This window comes from Fomitiporia mediterranea, assembly GCF_000271605.1.
Source record: "Fomitiporia mediterranea MF3/22 unplaced genomic scaffold FOMMEscaffold_16, whole genome shotgun sequence".
In the NCBI taxonomy this organism is placed as follows: domain Eukaryota; kingdom Fungi; phylum Basidiomycota; class Agaricomycetes; order Hymenochaetales; family Hymenochaetaceae; genus Fomitiporia; species Fomitiporia mediterranea.
The window spans coordinates 895,519-922,124 of record NW_006760401.1 but is presented as its reverse complement, the minus strand read 5'-3'; the positions used below and the strand labels follow the sequence as shown (position 1 = coordinate 922,124).

At 45.8% G+C, this 26,606-nt stretch overlaps 10 protein-coding genes across 10 annotated transcripts; 6 read left to right on the top strand and 4 right to left on the bottom strand.

The window, feature by feature from the left end:
- Nucleotides 1-1,381: 1,381 nt before the first annotated feature.
- Nucleotides 1,382-2,971, bottom strand: FOMMEDRAFT_161809 (cyclin-like protein; the record flags this gene model as incomplete). Its single annotated transcript, XM_007271285.1, has 6 exons — nucleotides 1,382-1,812; nucleotides 1,876-2,081; nucleotides 2,174-2,343; nucleotides 2,424-2,576; nucleotides 2,637-2,712; nucleotides 2,766-2,971. The coding sequence occupies 6 exons, from the start codon at nucleotides 2,969-2,971 to the stop codon at nucleotides 1,382-1,384; spliced, it is 1,242 nt and encodes a 413-aa protein (XP_007271347.1).
- Nucleotides 2,972-3,251: 280 nt separating this feature from the next.
- On the top strand, nucleotides 3,252-4,686 carry FOMMEDRAFT_96655 (26S proteasome subunit P45; the record flags this gene model as incomplete). Its single annotated transcript, XM_007271208.1, has 5 exons — nucleotides 3,252-3,311; nucleotides 3,366-3,491; nucleotides 3,543-4,235; nucleotides 4,289-4,586; nucleotides 4,646-4,686. The coding sequence occupies 5 exons, from the start codon at nucleotides 3,252-3,254 to the stop codon at nucleotides 4,684-4,686; spliced, it is 1,218 nt and encodes a 405-aa protein (XP_007271270.1).
- A 109-nt stretch (nucleotides 4,687-4,795) lies between these two features.
- On the bottom strand, nucleotides 4,796-6,595 carry FOMMEDRAFT_23679 (Aldo/keto reductase). Its single transcript, XM_007271156.1, has 12 exons — nucleotides 6,430-6,595; nucleotides 6,328-6,371; nucleotides 6,216-6,266; nucleotides 6,078-6,149; nucleotides 5,918-6,018; nucleotides 5,713-5,853; nucleotides 5,626-5,640; nucleotides 5,471-5,564; nucleotides 5,308-5,394; nucleotides 5,174-5,245; nucleotides 5,030-5,084; nucleotides 4,796-4,966 (listed from the first exon to the last, which is right to left on the bottom strand). The coding sequence occupies exons 1-12, from the start codon at nucleotides 6,587-6,589 to the stop codon at nucleotides 4,845-4,847; spliced, it is 1,014 nt and encodes a 337-aa protein (XP_007271218.1). The 5' UTR covers nucleotides 6,590-6,595; the 3' UTR covers nucleotides 4,796-4,844.
- A 351-nt stretch (nucleotides 6,596-6,946) lies between these two features.
- Nucleotides 6,947-9,152, bottom strand: FOMMEDRAFT_171060 (uncharacterized protein; the record flags this gene model as incomplete). Its single annotated transcript, XM_007271284.1, has 12 exons — nucleotides 6,947-7,122; nucleotides 7,183-7,237; nucleotides 7,300-7,371; nucleotides 7,436-7,522; nucleotides 7,603-7,696; nucleotides 7,758-7,772; nucleotides 7,828-7,953; nucleotides 8,027-8,127; nucleotides 8,193-8,264; nucleotides 8,640-8,690; nucleotides 8,752-8,795; nucleotides 8,849-9,152. The coding sequence occupies 12 exons, from the start codon at nucleotides 9,150-9,152 to the stop codon at nucleotides 7,001-7,003; spliced, it is 1,143 nt and encodes a 380-aa protein (XP_007271346.1). The 3' UTR covers nucleotides 6,947-7,000.
- A 433-nt stretch (nucleotides 9,153-9,585) lies between these two features.
- FOMMEDRAFT_129325 (MFS general substrate transporter) lies at nucleotides 9,586-11,661 on the top strand (the record flags this gene model as incomplete). The annotated part of the gene is made up of 8 exons (XM_007271283.1): nucleotides 9,586-9,846; nucleotides 9,920-9,955; nucleotides 10,019-10,064; nucleotides 10,123-10,146; nucleotides 10,205-10,780; nucleotides 10,832-11,077; nucleotides 11,130-11,178; nucleotides 11,239-11,661. Coding segments are annotated over 8 exons (1,601 nt in total), but the record flags the coding sequence as incomplete, so codon positions are not given.
- Nucleotides 11,662-13,296: 1,635 nt separating this feature from the next.
- On the top strand, nucleotides 13,297-16,868 carry FOMMEDRAFT_96658 (WD40 repeat-like protein; the record flags this gene model as incomplete). Its single annotated transcript, XM_007271209.1, has 2 exons — nucleotides 13,297-14,790; nucleotides 14,844-16,868. The coding sequence occupies 2 exons, from the start codon at nucleotides 13,297-13,299 to the stop codon at nucleotides 16,866-16,868; spliced, it is 3,519 nt and encodes a 1,172-aa protein (XP_007271271.1).
- Nucleotides 16,869-18,435: 1,567 nt separating this feature from the next.
- On the bottom strand, nucleotides 18,436-18,690 carry FOMMEDRAFT_161803 (uncharacterized protein; the record flags this gene model as incomplete). The annotated part of the gene is made up of 2 exons (XM_007271282.1): nucleotides 18,436-18,473; nucleotides 18,534-18,690. The coding sequence occupies 2 exons, from the start codon at nucleotides 18,688-18,690 to the stop codon at nucleotides 18,436-18,438; spliced, it is 195 nt and encodes a 64-aa protein (XP_007271344.1).
- Nucleotides 18,691-19,502: 812 nt separating this feature from the next.
- FOMMEDRAFT_129322 (uncharacterized protein) lies at nucleotides 19,503-20,959 on the top strand. The gene is made up of 4 exons (XM_007271281.1): nucleotides 19,503-19,589; nucleotides 19,779-19,974; nucleotides 20,068-20,076; nucleotides 20,139-20,959. Exons 1-4 carry the CDS (start codon nucleotides 19,518-19,520, stop codon nucleotides 20,162-20,164), a joined length of 303 nt encoding a protein of 100 aa, XP_007271343.1. The 5' UTR covers nucleotides 19,503-19,517; the 3' UTR covers nucleotides 20,165-20,959.
- Nucleotides 20,960-20,975: 16 nt separating this feature from the next.
- Nucleotides 20,976-24,582, top strand: FOMMEDRAFT_129320 (cysteine proteinase). The gene is made up of 19 exons (XM_007271280.1): nucleotides 20,976-21,283; nucleotides 21,346-21,402; nucleotides 21,461-21,540; nucleotides 21,596-21,622; nucleotides 21,688-21,770; nucleotides 21,828-21,901; nucleotides 21,964-22,009; nucleotides 22,066-22,172; nucleotides 22,236-22,328; nucleotides 22,394-22,421; nucleotides 22,480-22,594; nucleotides 22,649-22,660; nucleotides 22,724-23,050; nucleotides 23,113-23,366; nucleotides 23,420-23,520; nucleotides 23,575-23,878; nucleotides 23,940-24,082; nucleotides 24,139-24,288; nucleotides 24,358-24,582. Exons 1-16 carry the CDS (start codon nucleotides 21,060-21,062, stop codon nucleotides 23,603-23,605), a joined length of 1,659 nt encoding a protein of 552 aa, XP_007271342.1. The 5' UTR covers nucleotides 20,976-21,059; the 3' UTR covers nucleotides 23,606-23,878; nucleotides 23,940-24,082; nucleotides 24,139-24,288; nucleotides 24,358-24,582.
- Nucleotides 24,583-24,814: 232 nt separating this feature from the next.
- On the top strand, nucleotides 24,815-26,386 carry FOMMEDRAFT_161801 (uncharacterized protein; the record flags this gene model as incomplete). The annotated part of the gene is made up of 1 exon (XM_007271279.1): nucleotides 24,815-26,386. The coding sequence occupies one exon, from the start codon at nucleotides 24,815-24,817 to the stop codon at nucleotides 26,384-26,386; it is 1,572 nt and encodes a 523-aa protein (XP_007271341.1).
- Nucleotides 26,387-26,606: the final 220 nt, after the last annotated feature.

Genomic DNA, 26,606 nt, shown 5'->3' with positions numbered 1-26,606 from the left:
ATAACACTGTACAAATCATACTGAGGGAATTTCTTTGCAAATATAACAATTTGACTTGCTCAGCCCAACTTTGTTTGTGCATCATGAAGTCTGACATTGTTGGTCAACAATCAAGTTTCCAGAGTATTATTGTAACATTGACGTTTAGATATCTCTTAGCTTATAGTATATAAAGAGTCACGATAATAATCCATATGCAAATTTCTACAAGTATAGACTTCCCTGCTCTTGCACTCAAAGGTTTCTACTGCAAATAAAAAAGTGCACCAAAATATATTATTTCTAGACCCTCAAGGCTCTGACTGTTTACACAATACATTTCTTTCAATGCAAATAGTCTAATAAATGTTGGATACAACCCGTCATGTACAGCAAAGTCCGTTATCCATAGCACCAATACTACGTCAATTACTACAAACAACGTTCCCATCCACCCAAAGCACACACCCACTACATAACACTCACCAACCAAGAAAAATCCAATTAAAACCACATCATCATCATCATCATCATTAATCATTAATCATTAATATCTATAATTCGACAAATCACCAAATACCTCCCTCCCATCGTCAGTAAAATACACCAACACCAACGGAACGTCAGGCGGACTCGGTGCACCTTCCCTTACGAAGTTATTTGAACGACGGGTATGGGTACGGGTACGTTGTCGACCCCTCTGGTCGCCTCGAGGTGTTGCAGTAACTTGTAAATTAGAGGTGTTAGAGTTCGTACTTGAGTTTGCCGACATTTTTTTCTTGAGCGACTTGTTATGATTTGATGATGCGTCGGGTGGGTGGGTAAAGAGACGACAATGAAAATGATTGAGTGTTCAGAGTATGTAGTGAGCAGCAAGAGTGAAGTCTTGTAAATGAGTATATAGGTTTCGAAGACGCCCAGCGACTAGGTTTCAAAGAGCACGGAAAAGACCCCCCTCATGGCTTTTTTTATACATTGTAAATCTTCTAACGGCCACTATCTTGCTTGACCAACCACACCAGGACACTCAGAACACGGAATGTTGCTCAGAAAATTGTGATCCCGGTAACCGTTTGCAATTGATGGCCACAAGTCAAGCGCAGACACATGTTTTTGAGCCACTGGTGCCGCGAACGAGACATCCGGAGGCATGAAACGCTGAGTTGAGTGTTGTAGTTGTAATAGAGTGGTTCGCCTTCTTCAGGATAAGACAAAGGAAGTGGATGTCTTGCATATCAAAGAACCACCTGAGAATTCAAGAGTCTAAGAGGACACGTCGATTATTATATATCATGTATTGCCCAACAACATTCTACAAAACAAACAAATCAACATTCGCACTAACAAACGTCCAGACTCAACTGTATGACTCACAAATGTACTCTCACCCAACCTCAAGACCTCAAACCGAACCCACAAACCTCTGAGGCCTAAACATAAACCTCACAGTACCCTCATTCCTCCCAAGTCCCTCAGTATCCACCGATCCACTCCGGTTCAACACGTCTTCTGCCACACCACCAGCATCGAACCCTGTCGGCATCGTCGACCCACCAGAATCAGTATCGCGTGGCCGCGCGGGGTGCTCTACCTCCCGTAAATGAATCTTTAACCGTAAGAGCCAATCATGCTTGAATGGCGGAGGTGGCGGGGCCTGTTGAGCTTGTTGATGTTGATGTTGGGAAGGATGTAGAGAGGAAGAGTGTGAATGGTGTGGTGTGCGAGGAGATGCGTAGGCGTGAGGGGATGGTGAGGAAGGTGTGCTTGGAGACGTTGTCGCTGAGGGATTTTGAGCAGCGTGAATGAGGAGATCGAGTAAATGGTGGCATATTTCTACGCAAAATAGGAGAATAACGAAGTCAGTCTAATCTTCGCAAAGGAAACTAAAGCAATCACCTTCCAAATCCTCTATACAAGCTTTGTACGTATGCTCCCATTCACCACCCTTCTCAAGCATGGCAACTACTTCAGCGCATGAACGTGTATTTGCAGGAGGCTCAGGTTCCGAAGGTTGCTCAAACGTCGATAACAAAGCCGCAAGATATATACAAGCCAGTGCAACGACATGAGGCGGATATTGCAACGGCGCTAACGTTCGGTTACTGAAAGAATTGAAAAAGTTGCGATGCAACCGAAATACAAGAACGACAGGTATCAAAACAGATTGTCGTGGCTAAGTTGACGTCAGACGTACCTATCAACAGCGAGTCTCCATGCAAAGCGAGTGTGAGCTTTTGATGCGCGTAAAGACCGTCCGATTTTGATGACGTATGGAAACGACATGCGCACGGTGAAGTTGAAACAAACGGTTTCCAGTACGAGTCGTTCGATGCCTAGTAGATGTTGCCGATCTTGCTCAACTGTCTACAACGTGCACAACTTACTCAGTACGGGATAGAAGATAGGCAAGCGAAATGTTTTTAAAAAAGGAGTTGGACACCTACCGCAGGATCGATTTCAACTTCACCTCCAACTGCTTTGGAACGTGCCGCGAGTTCGGGAAAGCGTACAGTATACGACACCATCAGGATATCTCGCGGCTTCTTTAGAGTGTCGTGCATCTTCGTCGAGACGTAAAGACAAGCCATCGTGACGTCCTGCAGGAAACGTAAACACTTAGAGCCCATTTGCTTAGTATAATTAAGGTATATACGCACATAATAGTTGAATTCCTTCCACGGAAAGAACAAATGAAAGCGGTGGTACAAATTTTGGGCCGTCGCAATCGTCTTCCTAGGACTAATATCCTTAGTAATGGCGTACATTCTGAGAGAATAAGTACTCACAAACCGATCTTCAAGCCAACTGCTTCGATGAATGCACATGCCTGCTGGCGAAGACGTTCCTGCGGTGCGGAGAGCTTTCCACGTTGTTTCTCGGATAGGAACTCGACGTCTGCAGGTGAGAAATAAGGGTGGTGAAACTTGACATGAGAAGCGGGTAGCTGAGATGGAGATTGTGGCATTTGCATTGAGTAATGCCCAGGATCCATGACTGCACTTGCTACAACTTGTAGTAAGCGCTGAAGAACTTGCAGGCAGAAATGACGAGCGTCGATCACATATCCTGATATGGAAGGAGGATCGCATCACCAGAAGACGACGCGCGTCCGTGTCATCCGCGTCCAGCCCACCTCATCCTCATCCTCTCTTTCTACTGCCACCATGTCCGACATCCAGAAGGAAGCACCTGCAGAGCCAGTGGCAATGGACACCACGCCTGAAGAGACAAAGCCTGTAGAAGAGACTTGGGATGATATTCCGGAGGAGATTATGGCTCTTACCGCAGACGAAATTAATTCTCGAATACGACTTATTGAGAACGACATTAAGGTGCGCCTATTGCTACTCTAGCTGTAGATTCAAGGTAACTCACCCGTCGAATAGGTTATGCGCTCAGAGACGTTACGACTTCAACACGAGCAAAGTGTAATGAAGGAGAAGATTCGCGACAATAAAGAGAAGATCAAGCAGAATAAAGTCCTTCCATATCTCGTTGGCAATGTTGTAGAGGTATGCCGGTCTCACTCATCCTGTATTTTATTACTCATTAGAGTGGTATAGATTCTTGACATGGATCCTGAAGGCGAAGAAGACGGTGCAAACCAAGACCTCGATTCAATGCGCAAAGGGAAATGTGCCGTAATCAAGACCTCCACCCGACAAACCGTATTCCTTCCATTAATAGGTCTCGTCCCCGCTGAGAAGCTCAAGCCAGGGGATCTCATTGGCGTCAACAAAGATTCATATCTTATCCTCGATCTCCTACCAGCAGAGTACGATTCACGTGTGAAAGCAATGGAGGTCGACGAGCGACCGACGGAAACCTATACGGATATCGGAGGTCTCGACAAGCAAATTGAGGAACTTGCCGAGGCTATCGTACTTCCAATGCACCACGCCGACAAGTTCAAGGCACTTGGGATTAAGCCACCAAAGGGCGTGCTTATGTATGGTCCTCCCGGTACGGGAAAGACCCTCATGGCTCGTGCATGTGCCGCACAAACCCAAGCATGTTTCTTGAAGCTTGCTGGTCCTTCACTTGTGCAAATGTTCATTGGTGATGGTGCGAAGCTCGTTCGAGACGCGTTTGAGCTTGCAAAGGAGAAATCTCCTGCAATCATCTTCATTGATGAGTTGGATGCCATTGGGACGAAGCGGTTTGACTCGGAGAAAAGTGGTGATCGTGAAGTACAAAGAACCATGTTGGAGTTGCTCAACCAACTTGATGGATTTAGCAGCGACGACCGCATTAAGGTACGCGATTACTTCTTGAGATTTACACGTTTACCTTACCAACGACTATGTAGGTGATTGCCGCCACAAACCGAATCGACATCCTTGACCCCGCGCTGTTACGTTCAGGACGTCTGGACCGTAAGATCGAGTTCCCTCTCCCTAACGAATCCGCACGGGCACGCATTCTCGAAATCCACTCGCGTAAGATGACATTGACGGACGACGTCAACTTCGAGGAACTTGCACGTAGTACAGACGAGTTCAACGCTGCGCAGCTGAAGGCTGTCTGCGTTGAAGCGGGTATGATCGCACTTCGTGAAGGTGCAAGTGTTATCCATCACGAACATTTCCACTCTGGTATTGCTGAAGGTGAGTTCGCGTTTAGGTTCATGTGTCTTACAGGTACTAATTATCCTTGCAAATTTCAGTACAAGCGAAAAAGAAGAACGACCTTATTTACTTCGCTTAACGCTTTTCACAATTTTCTTTTGTCTTTTATTATTCACGTAACGCACAAATTTCAATTTTTAATGCACACTTTTCATCACAGAGTCAGAAAGACGAGCAACATCGTTATAGCCCCATACAAGATGTCGAATCAGGTGACCAGAAGGAAATCGCAACCACTCAATCATCAAATATATCGAAATCAAGACCCCAGTCTTTACTCGGGTTCACCGTGCGCATCGGCTTGTGCAAAACAGCGGCGGCTTCAAGCTCCTCAAATAAGTCGTCCGGGAGTGCCCGTACTACAAGAAAAAAAAGTCAGCCCAAATAAGTTCCGGAGTCATTGATGACAGGTTGAGACCTACTTTCAAAGTTTTCTCTGATGCGTGAAGGTGTAACGCTCTTCGGCAGAACAATCGTCTTTAAGAAAAATATAAATACAGGTGAGTAGAGTGAGCATTGACTGCGAGAAAGGGAAGAGGTTGGGGCTGACGAGAAGAGAGACTTACACCACGCTGGACGTGCCACGAGATAACAACTTGCGCGGGAGTCATACCGAGCTGGTTTGCGATCTTGTTGATCTATGTAGTTTATACAAATAACACCATAAGAGAGCAAACCATGACTAAACGATGGGACTAACTGTAGGTTCTCTCAACGTTTCCTTAACCTGCTTACTCCCGCCTAGAGGAGAGTACGCTTCGACAGGTAAATCGTTTTCCTTCGTCCACTAGTAATAAAAATTGTACATCATCGATTCGCACTTGGAGGGACTGGATGAAGTGGGAAACGCAAAATTACTGTACCTTGACTAGCTCGGGTTGAGGATTCCAAAAGCTGAGCTCCACTTGTAGAACAGCCGGTTTTACTTTGAGCGGGTTTGCCGTGAGGTTTTGAATTCTAGATGGTCACGTCTGCGAGTAAGGACATCAGAAAACGATTGAACAGTGAGGCCAAATACCGCCTTATGTTAAAGCTGTTAAGGAAGCGGAGGAATAAAAGTGACGTTTAAAACGGAATATAGGAAGAATGGTAATTATATACGTACTTGCTAATTCCGATATTCCTCACTTTCCCCTTCTCGACCATCTCTTCGAGCTTTTGCCAAGTCGGATAGGGATTCTCGCTTAGTTCCGGATCGTAGACGCTCTTCCCATCTGGACCTGTTCCTTTCTTGAACGCAATCGGCCTTCAACGTGGAAGAGTATTATTATCGGAGGAAGCAATGTCGGGGGAATAACGATGTAACAGACCAGTGCATGAGATACAAGTCTAGGTATTCAGTACCCAGAGAGTTAAGAGATTCGTCTAGAGCTTGTTCGACGTCTTCATGAGCATGGAAGCTATTCCAGAGCTAGTCAAGAATAATGTCATAAATGTCATCATGGTGTACGAAACGTATGAATCACAAACCTTTGAAGTGAGCCAGATATCCGTTCGCGGAACGCCACTCTCTTTAATCGCTTGACCGACTTCTCCCTCATTCTACGTGGAAAGTATCATAAAGTAAGATGATAGGCCAAGGCTTTCTCATTTTTGGACTATTCATACGCGATAAATCCAAGCGTCGTCAATATGGTGGTAGCCAGCCTTCAAAGCAGTCTTATTCACAAGAAAATATCCATTAATCAGCCCATACTGGAAAAAAAAGAGGAAGTAGTACCTTGACAGCAGGGCCAACCTCGCCCTTTCCAGCCTTCCAAACACCTACATGAGCCCTTCCTCAGATTACAGATAAGTGTTAAAAAAAGATTCACCGCCGCACCAAGTGCAACAGACGGAATTCTGTCACCCGAAGGAAGGTCAAAATGTGAGGGTAGAGTACTGAGTCCAGCCTTAAGAGAGGAGTGTCTATGGCATGAAGACCAGCCAAGCCTCAAGGAAGACGACTTAAGCGACCGAAACCCGGCAAATGCTAAATACATGATTGCGACAGCCACTAGTACGCGAGTAAAAATAGATTTAATGCGGAAAGTGGGTCGACTGTCTTTGAAAAGCTTCGGACTTGATATGTTCTTGTTGCTGTAAACCAGGTCGTCGTCAGAAGTAGCTAATGGTTGGTAAGACATGGTAAGTTGTGGGAGAGTTGCATCGTGCAGTTCATTGTATTAGTAACGTGTGACGTCGAATGACTTCAATTCCACATCTACACATTGCAGTTGGTCGATCCACGCGCACGTGATAATAAAATATCTAAAAATAGTAGGCACCTTTCCTTCGGTTATGGATAACTCGTGAGGTACAAGAATTCCGATATCAGGATAAAAATCAGCGAGGTACATCGTTACAGATTCATACAAGATTTGTACCAGGAGACAAGAAGGAAAAATAATCGCTCAATCATCGAATATGTCAAAATCAAGACCCCAAGCGTTACTTGGGTTTATCGTGCGCATAGGCTCGTGCGAAACGGCAGCGACTTCAAGTTCTTCAAATAAATCGTCGGGGAGTGTCCGTACTGAAAGAGAAATCAATCCAAAATGAGCTCCGGTACTGTTGATGATAGGGTAAGACTTACTTTCGAGATTTTCTCTGATGCGTGAGGGTGTGACACCCTTCGGCAGAACAATTGTCTTTGAAAAGGATAGGATGAGAAGGAGGCACGGGGTTGAACAGGATGTGAAGAAAGACTTACACCACGCTGGACGTGCCACGATATAACTACTTGTGCAGGGGTCATGCCGAGCTCGTTTGCAATTTTGTTAATCTGTAAGTACAATATGAGCGATACCATCGCACAGTAACCAAGCTGATATAATAATAGTGTATACCGTAGGTTCCTTCAACGTTTCTTTGACCTGCGCACTCCCACCCAGGGGCGAGTATGCTTCGACAGGCAGATTGTTTTCTTTTGCCCACTTGTAGGACAGAAATAATTTTATCAGCAATTCGCGCATGAAGCCGATTACAAGAATTAGGAGAGGATTAGCCACTATACCTTGACTAGCTCGGGTTGTGGATTCCAAAAGCTCAGCTCCACCTGCAAAACGGCTGGTTTGACTTTGAGCGGGTTTGCTGTGAGGTTCTGGATTCTGCACAGCCGCGTCCATTGGTTAGTACATCCGAACGCAGTAGAACGTTACAGTCTATTACCGTCTTATGTTAAAGCTGTCAAACAAATTGCTCAAATGCGAATACTAGAACAAAATGTCTATATGCGCACTTGCTGATCCCGATATTCCTTACTTTCCCTTTCTCGACCATCTCTTCGAGCTTCAGCCAAGTCGGGTAGGGGTTGTCACTTAGTTCGGGGTCGTAGGTGCCTGTTTCCTTCTTGAACGCAATAGGCCTTGAACGAGCACACAGAAAGAAGAAATCGGACTAAGAAAACAGACGAATTGGAAAATAAGGATGTGACGTACCAATGAACTAGATATAGGTCCAGGTATTCAGTACCTAGTGCATCTAGAGATTCGTCTAGAGCTGGCTCGACGTCTTCAGGAGCATGGAAATTATTCGCAAGCTAGTACATTGAAATAATATCACGTTCACCATCGTTTGCATACCAAATATAATGAATTGCCAAACCTTTGAAGTTATCCAAATGTCGGTACACGGAACACCGCTTTCTTTTATAGCCTTACCAACTTCTTCCTCGTTCTTAAATAAAAAGAGTCACATAATTAGATAACAGTCCGTGACTTCTTTGACTTTAATTCTGCTGAGATATGAGCATACTGTAAGGAAACTCACTGTTCCTCACAAGAGAATTCTAATCGCCCTTAGTTCACTCAACTACTGACTGGGATAACCTAGTACTCGAGCGAGGGGTCAGGGGAAAAGAATCCCCTTTACCCAGCGGTCGATACTGTCTTTTATAGGGGTATACACGTGTAGATACATGAGGAGAAAGTGTAACTAACTACAATGAGAATATATGCGCTTGTGGGTCCCACTGCGCGATGATCTGACGCGATCAGCAATGTAGTAGTAATAAAATACGAACCAGTAAATCAAATCCTTACACATACGTACGCGATAAGCCCAAGCGCCATCAATATGGCGGTAGCCAGCTTTCAGAGCAGTCTTGTTCACAGGAAAGTATTCATTAATAAGTTCTCGCCGGAAGAAAGAAAAGACACAATACCTTAACAGCCGCGCCAACCTCGCCCTTTCCGGCCATCCATACGCCTAGTTCTTCCTCAGATCATATATAAGTGTATAAATAAGATTCACTGCCGCACCGAGCGCAACAGATGGGATTCTATCACCTGAAGGAAGATCAAAATGAGAAGGAAGAGTTCCAAGTCCAGACTTCAGAGAAGAGTTCCTGTGGCATGAGGGCCATCCGAGCCGCAAAGAAGATGATTTGAGCGATCGAAGCCCAGCAAGTGCGAAATAAATGATTGCGATGGCCGCAAGTATGCGAGTGAAGATTGATTTCACACGAAAGCTGGATCGACCGTCCTTCAAAACCTTTGAACTTGATATATTGCTGTTATTTTGAACGGCATCGCCGTCGAAAGTAGCTAATCGTTGGTAAGACATGGTGAGTTGTGGAAGAGTTATATCGGAGCAGTTAGCAACGTGCGACAGCCAATCGTGTTCAATTTCGCACAATCAGTTGAGCCATGTGCACGTGATTTTGAAATATCTAAAAATAGTATTTCCCCTCATTTACGGATAACAGCCACTGCCAGTGTTGGTACGCGAACATCCATATTACAAAAAAATACGGAATCAGAGCAGCTTTCTCATCCTATCTAGGGTAGTTGTAGGGTTACGGAATGGGAGATACTCTTATTTTACCGAGGCATTAGATAATACGGCCACGTGTAGTATAATGCCTCAATGCAGACATGGAATCGGCATTCCGGCATACTAATTTTACTTCTCTTCCTGCTGTTTTTCCCAGTCGCTGAGTAAACATCAACATACTATTGAAGGCCATGCTTTATCGTACACGCTTGAGCCCCGACCACAATGAGTGCGCCCTCTGGCGCGCAGACCGCAAGGCCGTCCAGCGAGTCCGAGTGCACGGCTCGGGTCGTACCTGCCACAACTCAGGTCGCCGCTTCATCTGGTTCCGTCACTAAAGGAGATCCTCCAAAGGAGCATATCCGAGGGGGTACGAAGGACTTTGGGTTTCTCCCGATTCCGAAGCAACTTCAGTATGATTCGGAGCGGGCTTTCGAATTTACGACTGTATTAAATATTACGTTTGGATTTGCGAGTACATTCAGTGAGTGATGCGCAATATCGGGCTGCTCGTATAAATTTACATAGCTGAATAATTGTCTTGACGTGATGCGCAGCGGTGGCGAATTTATATTACTGCCAGCCCCTTCTCCGTACGTGTTTCACTTTTGAGCAATTTCAGCGCGGCAACTGACTCTCTTGACGCTTTTTGTTAGTCCAGTTGGCCGCCTCGTTCAATGTGACTCATGACGAAATATCCAAGTTAGTTATTATTTATATTCATTATTTCTTGTTCTTCGAGCTCATGCGTCAATACCAGAGTTCCTACACTCGTACAGGCTGGGTAAGCCCAACTGCGATAATACAGATGTAGCCTTGCCGATATGACTTTTATCTCTTAGTTATGCCACTGGACTTCTGCTTCTATCACCTCTGGGTGACTTAGTCCGCCGACGACCCTTATTGTTGCTCCTTGTACTTGTATCCGGCACTCTTAGTATCGGGCTCGCGACGACGTCCTCCTTCCTCGTATTCGAGACCCTCTCATTCATCGTCGGCGCTTTCACGGTTACGCCGCAGGTTCTCATTCCCCTTGCTGCGGATCTTGCCCCAAAATCTCGGCGTGCTTCGGCAATCTCCATCGTTCTTTCTGGTTTACTCTTTGGAGTTCTACTTGCACGAGTGCTAGCAGGAGTCATTGCAGAGTTCGTAACATGGCGCGTAGTGTACTATATGGCAATCGGTGTGCAATTCATCGTACTCGCAGCACTGTATCTCCTTCTGCCTGACTGGCCTGCAAAGAATGCTGGATCGGGTGTGACTTATCCAGGCATCCTATATACTATGGGTAAATACGCAGTGACGGAACCTGTGCTTATCCAGGCGGGTATCATGCAGTTCTCTGCAAGCGCGTGCTTTACGAACTTCTGGGTTACTCTGACGTTCTTACTTGGTGGGCCGCCATACCATTATTCAACGTGCGTTATTACCCTTCCTCCCTGTCTTCGCACCTGATAAGTGAACTCCAGTCTTGACATTGGTCTGTTTGGTCTTGTTGGAATGCTCGGGGTGTGCACGGGACCCCTCGTCGGCAGACTAATCGACCGTCTCGTTCCTTGGTATGCAACGCTCGTAGGGACGTTTATCCAGATTACATTTCAGGCCGTGCAGACAGGTGCTGGTGGAGTCAACGTCGGAGCGGTCGTCATTGCGTGTTTTGGTCTCGATGTAGGGAGACAGATGCAACAGGTTTCGTTAACTACTGCTGTCTACAAGTGAGATCTTGCGTACATATTGCAATGATTTCAACTAATTATTTATGGACAGTATATCCGATTCAGCACGATCACGGATGAACGCAGTCCTCATCATCTGGGTAATTCTTACACATAAACATTTCTACTCGAAACAGCCATTAACGTTCCCTTAATTTTAGATCTTCCTAGGTCAAGTATCAGGCACAGCAGCTGGTGCTAAAATCTTTCTATCGTTTGGCTGGCGTGCAGCCGCTGCGTTCTCGCTTGGTCTTTTTGCTTTCCAGATTGGTATACTATTTCTTAGAGGACCACATTGCCAGCGATACACATGGTTCGGGTACGAAGGCGGGATTGAGTGGAGGAAAGATGTTGTCGAGAAGCGGAAGAGACAAGCAGTGGTAGAGAAAACCGAGAGTGATGAGGGAAAGGATATGACGAAGGAGAAGGATAAGGACGAAAAGAAGCCAGTGGAGGATTCTGAGTGCGAAAAGAAAGACGATGAGGTTATGACAAAAGAGAATGATGCAAGTCAAGCTGTCTAGACAACGTTACAATGTGTTCATGCATAGAATTTATTCTACTGAATAAAGGGTGAAATGAGCTGCTACACAATTATGTAATATAGATCGGTTATGGGTTGGAGGTTAATTTCATGAATTATTCCCATTCATGCAGTGTAAAGTCTTTATCTGTTCTGCATTGCTACAGCTTCATGTCCCACATAATACAGGCAGCACAAAAGGAACCAAATGTCAGGCACGGAATTATTCAGAGGCAATGCATCAATAATCTGTTTATGGGTGCCCGCAAATCACCGTTAGCATCCGGCCATCAACAATGTAGAAAAAGGCAGTGCAATGCGTCAACAATGCTCCTTCATGGCCTCCACCTCTACAGCTACCCACTTTTCTTTGACAGGTGTGTAATTTCACTGATCCTTACGTCTATGTCATGTTAACACTCTACAGTGGTTCGTGCCTCCGAACTCCAAGCAAAATGGAATTTGTCCTTGCGTAGACGAATGCCAAATCTTTACGTCCAAATCGAATTCAATAATGACAGAAGACAGACACAGGTTATTAAAAGTAATTTATCGCCCGAATGGAACGAGTGTTTTTCATTCGAGCTGTAAGTAAGACATATACTCTGACTACAAGAGCCAAACTGATTGTGTATACTTAGAGAATCTGCTGATCAAGGCAGAAACATTAACATTCAGCTCAAAGACAGCTCACGTTGGAAAGACAGATGCTTGGGCCAGATTGATATAGATGTTTCTGAACTTTTGAATAGTCTGAATGATGGTGAAGGTAAGGCTCTAGCCATTCCCTCTTGTTGTATAAGCTGATAGAAAATATTAGAAACACATCTTAGGCTTGTAGTGCCTCCAGAGCAAGCATCTCCAGAAGTGACTGCAATGCTACATTTTACATTGCAAAAAGTCAATAAACTGGAAGGTATTAGCAACAATATTGCATCCACAAACAAGATACTAGAGAAAAATGGGATGCTAACCTCAGGAAACAGCTTGGCTTCTAATACAGTAGCACCCCTGAGCTTCAGTAGTCTTGAGTCTAGGTACAACGAATTGTACTGCTCTGTTGGAAATCTTGTTTCAAAGTTAGACTTCTTTGTCAATCTAGTTGACAAGTTATCTCAAGTAAGTCTCAGTTATTTGTGCAGTCAGTACATGATTTAGTGAAAGTCCTAGGCCCATCCGTACATCAATTTTGCATGGCAAATAGTGTCAGCATTGTATAAGGTGCGCTCTGAGTGCTTCTAGATAAAGTTTCTGACTGTTCCCTTTAGAGCATCAGCCATCAATTCAAAGTCGACAAGAAAGTTGTTGAACTTGCGCATGTCATGGACGACGCTTTCAGTTTTGTGTATGATGCTGATCTTCTTAAGAATAAGACGCAATACCTCGAGACGATTGTGATTAGACTTTTAAAGCAAATCAACGAGTGCTGTCTTTTTATTCAGGGATACACACGCAAGGCATTTGCAGGTATGTCCAATGACAATATGTAAAATATAGGAATTTTATTCTGCTCCAGGACGAATGTTCAAGATGGATGCAGGTGAAAAAGTTGACGAGTTCATACAGTCTCTGCTTTTGCTCAAGCAATCGGTTGGTTCCGGAACTATCATTCGTACTGCCTTTATTTCGTCGCGGATCTCTTACAAAGTCGATAATCTAAGTATGTTATGACTGTTTACCAGCGCACCCTTAATAAATGATCTCTTCAGTTCTATTGGGTCGCTTGACCCCAGAGGAGACAAATGCGTTCGACCGGCCGCAATGCCTTCCTGGTACACGAACTGCCGCGCTTTCCGCAATCCTGGAATGGACATTATCGGATACAGACCAGAACACGTTCTGGCTATATGGTGTTGCAGGATCCGGGAAGAGCACGGTTAGCACGACTATTGCCGGACACTTCCGTGGTATTGCTCGCCTTGCCGCCTTTCTGTTTTTCCAGCGCGAAAGGAGTGATCCCGGTGCCGTTATTCGGACCCTTGCTTACAAGCTTGCCTCATTTGATGCCTCGTTGGCGAAATACATCATCGAAGCAATAGAAGAAGACAACGACATTGCTCTAGCTCCAGCAGAGATCCAATTCGAGAAACTTCTTCGTGATCCACTTATGGCTGCCAAAGATGATATGAAGGGGCTCATGGTTATTGTACTCGATGCATTGGATGAATGCGGTACAGAGAAAACACGACGGACCCTAGTGGAGACCTTTCGGAAAGGACTTCCGGAGCTTCCAAAGAATTTTAGGTTCCTCATCACAAGCAGGAAAGAACCGGACATCGACCAAGCCTTCTCTTTGCGACCCGATCGCGTTTGTGCTTTTGAACTGGAATACGATTCGGAAAGCTGTAGGAATGATGTGCTTTGCTATCTCGATCATGCGTTGCGTAAGGTGTTTACGATTAGGACGTTGCCAATTCCAGATGACTGGCAACTAAAGATGAGCCGTCTTGCTACAGCGGCAGCGGGACTTTTCATCTGGGCATCAACAGCAGTGAAGTTGGTGGATTGCGACAATCCAGCCCCCAAACTAACAAATTTGGTATATCAATCGCAGCGTCTCTCTGGCCTCGGAAAACTTTACAACTCAATTCTTATAAGCTCAGGCGTTTCCTTCGAGGATGAATCATCTAAGGTTCGCTTCGCACAAGTCTTCGGCCTCATCCTTCTCAGTAGGATCCCGCTCTCCGATAATACGATCGACGAGCTTCTGGGATTTTCGAGTGACGAACCGTCGAGGCTGATCCTATCGCGTTTACAATCTGTACTTGTATTTACTCGAGGAGCACCCGTCCGCTTCTGCCATGCATCATTCCGCGATTATTTATTATCACCAGAGCGCAAGAGCGATCCGTGGCTGATAGATTTCGAGTCTCAAAAGATGTTCATCGCCTCCCGATGCTTCGAAGTTTTGAGGGGCGGGCTCCGCTTCAACATATGTGGCTTACAGTCATCATATATTCCTAACGATCAGATTCCGGGTCTTCCGGATCGTATCACGGCGAATATTCCTCCGCACTTGGAGTACGCTTGCCTCTTCTGGACTGAACACCTACGCGACGCTGCATTTTCACCTGAGTTACTGAACGAGCTGAAGGGTTTCCTCTATAATCGTTTGCTTTATTGGCTTGAGGTGATGTGCTTCCAGAGAAAAGCTAGTCCAACACTTACTCATGCTATGACCTGGCTCTCGGTACGTAGGTGAATATCCACGTGAAGCTTGAAGCTTACTTGTATTGCATTTAGTCACACGATGCTGATACCCTGGTGTTCCTAAAGGATGCACGCAGAATAATTACACAATATTTATCGCTCATTTCGGAATTTACAACACATATCTATGTTTCTATTCTCCCGCTAGAATCAAAAGATTCACGAGTCATGTCTCACTACTGGAAGCAGACTTTTCCTCTTGTGCAAGTAGATCGAAGAGGCATCAAACAACACTCGCCACTTTTAAAAAAGCTCACGGGACATGTAAGAGATGTCAAATCCGTTGCATTCTCTTCTGATGGCACCCGCGTTGCCTCCGGCTCCGACGATTACACAATCCGAGTTTGGGATGCCGAAAGTGGGCGGGTCAGCTCTGAACCTCTTGAAGGACACACAGATCGGGTCCTGTCTGTTGCCTTCTCGTCTGATTGTGCACGAATCGTCTCTGGATCTGCTGACAAGACTGTCAGAATCTGGGATGTCAAGAGCGGACAGATCGTATCTGGGCCTTTACAGGGGCATTTAGGCTGGGTCTGGTCCGTTGCATTCTCGCCGGATGGGGCACACGTTGTCTCCGGCTCTAGAGACAATACTATCAGGATCTGGGACGTTGAAAGCGGCAGAGACGTACACGAGCCCCTTAAAGGGCACACGGATACAGTCCGATCCGTCACGTTCTCGCCGGACGGCAAACATATCGCTTCTGGCTCTGATGACTACACAATCATAGTCTGGGACATTAAGACTCGACGAGCCATCTCGCAGCCCTTTGAAGGGCACAAGGGTGGCGTCAATTCAGTTAGCTTCTCGCCTTGCGGGAAATGCATTGCATCTGGCTCTGATGATGAAACCATTGTGATATGGAGTATTGACAGTGGAAAACCTACTCTTGAGCCGTTTCGAGGGCATTCACAGAGGGTATGGTCTGTTGTTTTCTCTTCAGATGGAACACGTATTGTCTCTGGTTCTAATGACAGAACAATTCGAATTTGGGATGCCGAAACTGGATGTGTCGTATCCGAGATCCTTGAAATGCACACACCGATTATACGATCTGTTGCATTTTCTCCTGACGGAACCCGCGTTGTCTCAGGCTCTGATGACGACATGGTCCGAATTTGGGACTCTGAAAGTGAACAGGCTGTTTCTGGACAGTTCGAGGGACATACAGATGATGTGAACTCCGTCACCTTCTCACCCGATGGGAGGTGCATCGCATCCGGCTCTAGCGATAACACGATCCGAATTTGGGACGCTGTAAACGGACGTCCTGTTTCTGGACCTTTCGAAGGGCACTCGTCGAGAGTTTGGTCTGTTGTCTTTTCGCCGGACGGAAGGCGTATCGCGTCTTGCTCTAGTGATCGTACGATACGAATATGGGACACTGAAAGTGGGCAAGCCATCAGTGCACCTTTTGAAGGGCATGAAGATACAGTCTGGTCCGTCTCCTTCTCTCCGGACGGGGAAAGCGTTGTATCCGGCTCTGACGATAAAACACTTCGTATCTGGGATATTGAGAGCGGTCGGACTGTCTCTGGCCCATTTAAGGAACATACCCAGAGTGTCAACTCCGTCGCTTTCTCACCTGACGGGAGGTGCGTTGCCTCAGGCTCGTACGACAGAACAATTATACTTTGGGACGTCGGGAGTGGGGGGATCATTTCTGGGCCGTTAGAGAAGCACACGGGCTGGGTTTGTTCAGTTGCTTTCTCGCCCGATGGGGCACGCATTGCATCCGGTTCTGGTGATAAAACAATCATAATCTGGGATGTCAAGACTGGGCAGCCCATAGCTGGGCCTTTCGAAGGACATACTAATCTCGTCAGGTCAGTTGCTTTCAGCCCTGATGGTGCTCTTGTTGTCTCCGGCTCCGAGGATAGTACGTTACTAGTCTGGGACGTTGAGAGCGGACGTGCGATTTTTGCGCCTTTTGGCAATCATATGGACTTGGTCCGCTCTGTCGCTGTTTCACCTGACGGATGTCGTGTTGTCTCTGGCTCTAGAGATCGTACAATCAAAGTGTGGAATATAGAGAGTGAGAAAATATCTTCAATATAATTTTATTAAACAAAATTTTGACACCTTTTCTTCCGCTTTGGCATAGATCTTGATTTCAATTGGACATTGGCTGATGATGGATGGGTACGCGGACACAGAGGAGAGTTTATCCTCTGGATCCCTCCCGACATTTATCCAACACTTTGGCGACCAAGAAATACTGCAGTTTTCAGTTGGCCATTTTCGACTAGACTAGACTTTACGAATGCTGCCTTTGGGGAACGATGGCAGGAATGCTTCGTGCCTCCTCAGTAATAACATAGTCCTGCCCTCGATTTGATTATAACCCGAAACAAAAACGTTCATCCCAATTGGGTGAAAGGCTGCTCTTCACGGTTCCCGTTCGTCTGCACCTGTCGTTGAGCTCGACCTCAACATAAAGATTCGGGAGCTTGTTACGGAAAGTTGGACACCATTTAACTTCGGAGGCACGAATAACTATCGTGGGTATCAGCGTTGCATATCCAGGATGGAATCGTGTAGAATGCTGACCTGTCAAGGAAAGGCGGGTATCTGAAGAAGTAGAAGTCATGGAAGAGCTCATCAAAGTGCACAACGGCTGTATTCAGATTACTGAAGTACAAGTTCTCCTGATGCTTGACATTATGGTCTCTTTGTGTCAATTCACTGAAGTGAACGTTGATTGATGGCGGCTTGCCAGAGTAAAACGCCGGAGTGGGTGAAGGAGACAATAAGCGTAGGGAGCATATTAGGAAGTTGCAAAGGCAGGATACTAGGGAACAAAGGCACATCGTATGCAAGGAAAGTAATGGAACTGATGTTTACGTTACAAAGCAGTAACAAAGAGGTTCAAATCGTGAGTCCAAATTGCACATCGGGCATTTCACAATTTCTTGCCTTAAAAAATAACTTACATAATGTTAAACATTATTTGTAATTTAATTTACCATTTCAGTTTAGTAGAAATTCAAAATAATATTTTAAGTTTTTTCTGTATTTGTATTGATTATGGAAGAAACTTGAAATTTTGTTCATGATTTCTATCAATCAAAAATGGTAAATTTAATTACAAATAATGTTTAACATTATGTAAGTTATTTTTCACAGCAAGAAATTGTGAAATGCCCGATGTGTTGTGCAGTCCAACTAGCAATCACGTGATGATCTTGGGTGATCAACATGATTATGTCTTTTAATTTGTTTGAATTGTAAAGGACACGTCTTTCGGTAATATACCATACTATAACATGCCATACTATAGTCTTGTCGAGGATAAAAATGAGCTACTATACAGTTATGTAACATTAAAAAACCAACAGCCAAGTAGAGACAGTAGGACTATATCATGGTCAGGAAATAAATAATAAAAAGTACATTTTTTAATTCTGTCGACATAAACATACACCAAAGCAGCATGGAGAATACATATGTTACTATACAACTATTACAGGGGCCGCTGATTGTCATGGATCGTCGTTTGGGTCCCAAATCTAAGCCCCACTTTCCTCCACACACTTATATGATACTACCTCATGCATGTCGTCATAGAACACGTATTGCCACCCTATTAACACAGCCAGGGAGGAAAGAGCTTTGTGCCTTGTACTTAGAAGAAGCAGGGGAAGAAGGCTGCTGCTACCGTTTCTACAAACAGGGATTAGGGATTAATCCAGGCAATTTTGCAGCCTTCAAACATAAACTCACCATCAACAGCACGGCTTGCTGTACCCTTCCTGTTGTTCATGGCCGGACGCTTCTCGACTGGCTGCTTTGTTTCCAGCCCATGTCCTCTCGTTTCTGGCACTCGATTCGTTCGTGGCAAGTTTACCGCCTTTTCGTTGCGAATAGTTTCTTTGACCATGATGAAGACAGTCGGACGGAGAGTAAAGAGCAACGGTTAAACACAAGAGCAGGTGACGTGGCTGTTGGTGGTCAAGACGAGAGACAAGCAAACCGATCAAGACAAGTGGGGTAATTATACTCCTGATCACTGAAGCTTCGCCAACTCATCACATGGATTGATCCCGACTGATATAGGTCTCTTTGAAACATGGAAGTAGTGCCACGAGGTCTACATCTTCACCCCAGGGACCAGGCACATAAGACACATAGGGGGCGGAAGGCATAGCCTAGAGAGTTCAAGAATCGAGATGTTGTTCAAGCCAGCACTCCGAGACACGATCATCGGAGATGATGCAAAGCTCGCACGTGATACAGACACGCTTTGAAGTGTTGTAATTGAATCTCCGACAAGTGTCGTTAAGTCAGGATGCCTCTAAGCATAAAAACATAATAAATTCGTTTCAATATAATTTATACTCGCAGCTTGTCCTTTGTTTCAAAATGGCTCAGTTTTCCAATCCATGATTGCATATACTTCATAATTGGCTTGGGTAATGATTGGTTTGCTTGTATATCTTTCCATGAATCAAAGTCTCGCTTCGTGCTTGGCTCCATCAATATGACTATGCTTTAATTACTTCACAAATATTATTCCCTACAACAACGCTATACACATTTCTCTTATTTCGCTTTACTGCGCCATTACAGACGATCCATCCTTAATTGCAATATGCATATTACGTAAGATAAGATTACGTATTTTATCTCACGGTCAAATCCGTGTCATCGCCGCTGAACAACTTGCAAGTCCATCTCGTCAACCTCCACTCGCCGTCGCCGTCGACAATGCACGCCTCTCTCGTGCGCCGCCAGCTCGGCTCACTTATCCCTCCGAAAATCGCAACCCCAAAGCTCCTCGTATGTTCATTTATCTTCGCATTGGGTGGTTGGAAGTAATTTACTGATGGCTTCTTGTATGGCCGTCATTCCACATTGTTTTTCGTGCTGGCAAACGAACACACATATGTCCGTTCTTTGGCGTATATCGACGATCTCAAAATTTTGTGAACGTTTTACTGCTGCCGTTGGATGGATCATATCATGTAGACGGGCCGCCCTGGTTCTGGCGGAGGAGGCCTCGCACCACTCGTTGAATTCTACTCGAAACTGCCAAAAGGTCCTGCCTCTTCAGCATCCTCAGGTATCCGGGGGCGTTACTATGAAGGAGCCAATGCATCCGGAAAGCCACTAGTTTTTACCATCCTCGCTATCTTTGGGCTCGGGTACACAATAGACTACAACAGTGCGTCCTACAGTTTGATTACCTTGCCTTCGTGAACATTTTATTGACCAATGATCATACGTTACATCTTTGTTCTTGCGTCCCGCTCCGTAGTGCACCTGAGTACGTTGATTCTCCCTGCCGTTCTAGCGCTGGTTTATGATTAATGTATTGCATCTATTTAGAGCACCACAAGAACCACGCGCATTAAACGATGTTGCTTGGACTTCAACCAGACTTCGGTGGCGCCTTTCTATGCCGGTATCGACATAGACTACGAGAGAGAGAGGCGCACTGTTGTAAAGCTTAAATACCGCAAATGCAACCTATTTCATCTTATTTGCCCTTCTGACGAAGGCGGCCAAGGCAGTGAATGGGTATGAAAATCCGACTGCAGGCCAATTCAGTCATTCCGAAACGGGTTGCCAGCTAGTCGAAAGCGTTGCTTTCGTGATACGTGCCGTAAATTCATCACTGCCAGGGACAATGTAACTCAAAGCATGGGAAGGCCTGCATTTGAAAACGCGTATATAGCAGCAGGCGCGCCTTTATCCTTGATTGTTAGCTGCAAAGGCGCCTTGCCAATTGCAACTGCCAATGCGTGCGTGAGATATTCACCCAGGTCAAGGGCGCTAAGCTTGCCTTGACCGGTGATTAACAGCTTTTAGCCCACGGTCTCGTCAACGACTTCATCGGTAGCACGTAGTTTACCGACGTAGCTTTCGCCTTCAGGCAGTTATCCAGCGTCTATTACTTTTGTCTCATCTATATATGCGACCATCTCGTATTCTAGTCCTGATGCGCTCGGGTCAATGCTGTTGTAAGAGCAACGAAAATTTGGAAGAGAAGATCGGACGAGCGCTTATCAGCTCGAAGCTCAGGCTAGATGATGTAAAACGTGGAAACGTGTTGATCGTTGAATGATCCCTTGTCTATCAAGGGCTACCTCGACCATGGGCGGAGCGCTCGACTCGACAACTTACCAGCTCTTCCGAAGCGAACTTACATCACCAGGGGCCCATAACGGTATATAAGACTTTAGTAGGGTTCAGTGAAGTCGAAGAAACCCGCTTCAACCCGACTATCACTAGCTTCTGCAGTTCAGTATGAGTAGCGTACTGCAGACCATCACGTCAAAGTTCATGCACCGTCCTACGGCCCAGGATGAGGCCCATCGACGACCTCCAGCGAGACAGCAATCCGTCTTTGCGCAGCAAGAACATCGTTCTGGTCTTTTCGTCACAGAGGAACTCGAGAAAGCAACAGAACGATGTAGAACTAAGGTGCTCAAGATCGCGCAAGATTGCAAACGGAGGAACCGGAGATTTCGGTGTGTCATATTCTCGCACATACATCACGTTTAGGGAACGATGAAATCTGATCTGGTTTTAGGGATATTGAATTTAATTTGGCAGACAACAAGTGGGATTGCTTGCACAGTCCGGATGTGTAGGGTTCTATCATTCGTTTCTCGCTCTTTTGTAATTGACGGTACTATGTGATATAGGAGTTTTGAAGACCAGTCGAGGCCGGCGGATATACTTCGAGTGACGGAAATCTTCGAGAATCCTGAATTTTTCGTTGATGGTAAGCTGCTTAAGCATAATACTGCCCTTCATTATACTTAATAGGTTTACATCAGAGCCGAGTGCCTCTGATATAGTTCAGGGTATGCTTAATTAGACTGTCTGTTGGGTGTATAACTCAAGGCTCTCAATCATTACCTGGTATCAGGTGCATTGGGCGACTGTTGGTACCTAAGTGCGATCGCTGCTGTTGCGACTAAACCGGAGTTGGTCAAGAAGCTCTGCGTCGAAGTATGGCCCGTATTTAACACATACTTCGTAACTCGTCTCATCTGATGGCAAATATAGCATGATAAAACGGTCGGCGTGTACGGGTTCATTTTCTGTCGTGATGGAGAATGGGTGGACGTGATCATCGACGAGTACGATTTCTTTTCCTCTCGTGCTTCTCTCTTCTTGCCTGGATCTGATAAGACACTCGCAGCCAATTATTCACGAAAGTACCGAGGTGGGAATGCGTGACGAATGAGGTATAAATCCCGACCATGCGATTTCTGCATAATTGAATATTTTATCTTTCCCTCAGACGAAGGCATCGTACCATTACGACAATGATATGTATGACCGTGTTGCCCGAAAAGGCGGGAAGACACTTTACTTTGCTCGGTCGTCGCAGGAGAATGAGACTTGGGTGTAAGGCTATTTACCTAGCTATCGGAGTGAAGTAGAATATTAAATCGTTATTGCTAATTATAGACCTCTTATTGAGAAGGCATTCGCTAAATTGCACGGTGACTTCAATGCCCTCGACGGTGGTTATACAAACGAAGGCATTGAGGATCTGACTGGGTTAGTCGCCCTGCACCTCATCATCCCACGTCTTGTTTCTCCTGACGTTCAGATTTCTTTCTCAGCGGCGTTTCCGAGTCCATCTACATGAATGTTCGCGATTTTATTCTCTATTGCACCCCGCGTACTTGTCCTTGACCATATTCTGTAGGATATTATGGACCCAGACAACTTTTGGGGAAATGATCTACTGCGGGCCAATAATGATCTTTTATTTAGTTGTTTCATCGATGCGCCGGATGGGATGCTTGACGGGAAAGTTAAAGGTTTGTTTAGAGCTTCATAGTACAGAGGAATCTTCATCTGACTCTAGCATATAGGCATCTTGCCTGGTACGTCTCCTAACATGTTTATGTGCAGGATTAGCCCATAATCTACATCTGCTTGTATTGTAGGTCACGCATATACGATTATCAAAGCCGTCGAATTCCGCGGGAAGAAGTTCCTCAAGATTCGAAACCCATGGGGCTCATCAGAGTGGACAGGACGCTGGTCAGACGGGTCCAAAGAGTGGACACAAGAATGGCTTAGTGCACTTGCTCCTCTCGAACATCAATTCGGTGACGATGGGGTATTTGTGATGGAATACTGTGATTTCTTGAAAGTCTGGACTGGAGTAGAACGGACCCTGTTGTTTGATCCATCGTGGGTCCAGAGCAGCCACTGGATGACAGTGGAGAGTCGTCCAATGCCTTCCGCTTGGCAATTTGGCGATGTATCCTGTAAGTTTCCTCTCACTTGCTATCTTTCAATAGACGTTAAATCTAAAGTGTGTTATCATTAGTCACGTTCTCGTTGCCAAAAGCCTCCGCGACGATCATCGTCCTCTCACAATCAGACGATCGCTTCTACAAAGCCCTCGCAAGCTCGTCTTCATGGAACTTTGATTTCATACTTTTCAAGCGAGGCGTTAACGAACCCATCGCCAGCTCGGAGCTCTCTTACGTGTTGAGAAGGAGTTGTAAGCTCCGCATCGATCTTGACGCAGGAGACTACGTGGTGCATGTTCGTCTCAATAGATCGATAAATACTAGTAGAGTAAGTACCGTCCTCAAGCACAGCAAAATATCTCACTTATATCCGTGATGCAGAACGTGGAAGCGAACATGATATCCTGGAGCGTACAGAAAACATCTAAGATCTTGTCGGAACTTGCTCGCAGCAGGTCCATTGCAGCGAACTTTGACGAAAAGTTAGTCCGCTTACTCCCAGTTCACCAGATGCTGACTGTGCTTCTTTGTTCAGAAAATGGGAGAACCATCTCGTTCTGCCTCTAGAGGATCTGGGTCCTCGCGATCTTCACGAGATCCAATCCGAGGAGCTTCAAAAACAAGCAGTACGAAGGAAGACACTGCAAGCTAGATTTAACTCGATGTCTGATGTAATACACGACGACTCCTCCAGTGGTAGTAGCACAACATCTTCGTCGTCTTCGTCAAGCGAGACTGGTGAAGTTGCGTCTCCGGGTAGCACCGTCGTAGTCTCCGCGGGAATGGCATCGCTCAATATTGAACCATCCGATCACGCTCCGGAAGAAGAAAAGGGAGCTGGTACGTCCTTGTCAGATAGCGGATGTTGGTGGAACTATACTGATTCGAGTTTTGTTCACAGAAAACCCGGAGTCGAGAGTCGAGACTGCGTCACCTGCGAATATTGATCAAGACTCGGTATCCGAAGATGGCAAGGGTTCACACCCGCTTCCCCTACCTGTACCTGCTGCAGTGCATGTAGGAGTTACATGCGACGGCTGCAAGGTAAATATGCGAGTAAATACACGCGATTCCGCATGTCTTAGTGAATTATACTGTAGACTGCCGATATCGTCGGAATACGCTGGAAGTGCCGCACTTGCGCCGATTACGACCTTTGCGACAAATGTCATAGTGCGCCAGACGCGCACGAACACGACATGATGAAGATCGAGCATCCTGATGACTACAAGGGCTCCATTGAACCAGGTGTAAGTCTTTATCTTACCTTTAAATATATTTTCATAATTATTAATTGAATCATTATTCGTCGTTCTTAGTTTTTCACGGACGATATCGACAATGTTCTCTTAGGACTTCGAATTTACACGAAGAAGGACGTGAAAGTCAACATCGCAGGTCAACTTCGTCATGGTCAGCTTAAACGTTGGCAGAAAAATCGCGATTAGGTCACAAGTTCATAACAGCAACACCACTCATGCTTGTTGGATATGTATTTTAATCTGTCTCGCAGAATCTGCTGATATATCTTATGTGTTCCAAACTACTCCTCCGAACAAGCTGACTCTTTAGCCTCGGTGTTTGAAACCCCGAGTGTCGCGAAATCCTACCGCAAAGTTGAGAATATATTTTCATCACGCACTAGTCTCTCGCGCAAAGCAAGCGTTTTCACTTCATGCAACTACAAAACGCAATGTACACCCGTTCAATCATCTCCAATTTACCTCCAAGTCGTCACCTCAGATACATCCCGACTGCGTCTCCTGAGTGGACGTGATGACAGACGTGTATCGCTTACCTCCGGAACTCTGGAGACTAATCATCCGCTACGCCACACTTACTGAGAAGCCTGTTTCCGCAGTTAGGGAATTATCCCTCCGCGATGCAGACTCAACAGAAGACCTTCCCTGCACGAAGAATGACCCTCCGCTCACACCCATTATCTATCACCGCAAATCTGCCCCATTGCAATCTGCTATGGAGGCGTTCACTCAGTCAGGCATGAAACGCTCGCTTGCATTGGTCTGCCGAATGTTCAACCAACTCGTTGGCGAGTTCCTCTTTGAAAAGCTTTACATCTCCGACCCCAGACTGGCGTATTGCCTCGCCTCAACTCTCGAGAACTCTGCCTCCTACGCCAACCCCGGAAAATGGGCGCGCCACGTAACGATCGTCGGTGTGTTTTTCACGTGGCCTGCCTCTAGTGAGGAACTGGCGAATGCGGCGTTACGCATTTTGAAGCAGACGCCACATCTGCGGTCATTCCATCTCTCATGGAACTCTACCTCAAGAGAGTTCAGGGAGAGGGAACATCAGATTATCGCTTCCGTTCCAACCGGTTCTTTGAGACACTTTGAGTGGGAATGTACCGGAGGTGGGTTTGAGAGACAGAACGACCATCCGTTTTTCAGGTTGTTGAAAGACGCAAGTCCGACTTTGCGGGTTTTGAAGCTAAGTGGGTACCTCCCTCTAGCTGAGTTACCAGTCCCAACTCCACCTCAATTCGGGACGCGATCACAAGGACAATCTGAACTTCAACCTCAAGGACAATTACAAACTAACAACAACGACAACAACAATACTACTAATAACAACACAACATCCACAACAACACAAGCACTCACCCCGCTCCCCAAACTTACACACCTCAAAGTCCGTCGCGCATTCCGCGACGACCTCCTCTTCATCTCCCAATGGTCCATCTCCACACACCTAACCTGTCTCTCCCTCGGCTCAATCTGGGCCTACTTCGATCACCGCGAACTTGCCTTCGCTTTCTGGGACACACCCAAACCCGCACTCCGATGCCTCCACCTCGGCGAAGGCTCTAACGTCTCTCCCTCACTTGCGCGTAAAATCCTTAATAGCGCGCATAATTTGAAGGTACTGGAGTATTTCTTTTTGGGTGATTGGGATGCGAGTACTTGGTATGGTGTACGGCATAGGAGTTTGGAAGTTGTGAAAGTACATGTGTCGCATCCTGTTATCGCCCTCCGGTCTTTGTTTAATTCGCAGAGGTATTCGAGGGACCAACAGTGGGATAAGATTTTGAGACACGTTTCGCCGTTCCTTGGGTGTATGGAGGAGTACAACACAGACTCGGACTCTAATCCTAATTCTAATCCGGCAAATTCAAATTCAAATTCGAATTCTGGAACTGCTACTCAACCTATGAGCACAAACTACTCAGCAATGAAGAAACTCATCTTCCTAGAATACACACGCAAGTTCGAAGATCTCCAATACGAACCTGCCGAATTGGCTGACTGGCTAAAGACGACGATAGAAGAAGCGGATATCAAAACAGACGTGCAGATGTCTGTTGAAGTTGAAGATTATATTCGGTAAGCAAGAGAAGCGGGGCTACAACCTTATTCCTTTTTTCTAGAGTTTATTCGTTCTGTACCGGATCCATCCATCTATGGAGATGACGACGCCGCACATCTATATTGCAGTATTTACGATACTACACTTTGTAAATTAGTCTGACCCAAAAACATTGTAGACTCTCGTTCACATATTCACATGATTGATGGATCCCGCCCAGGAGTATCCATACGAAATGATC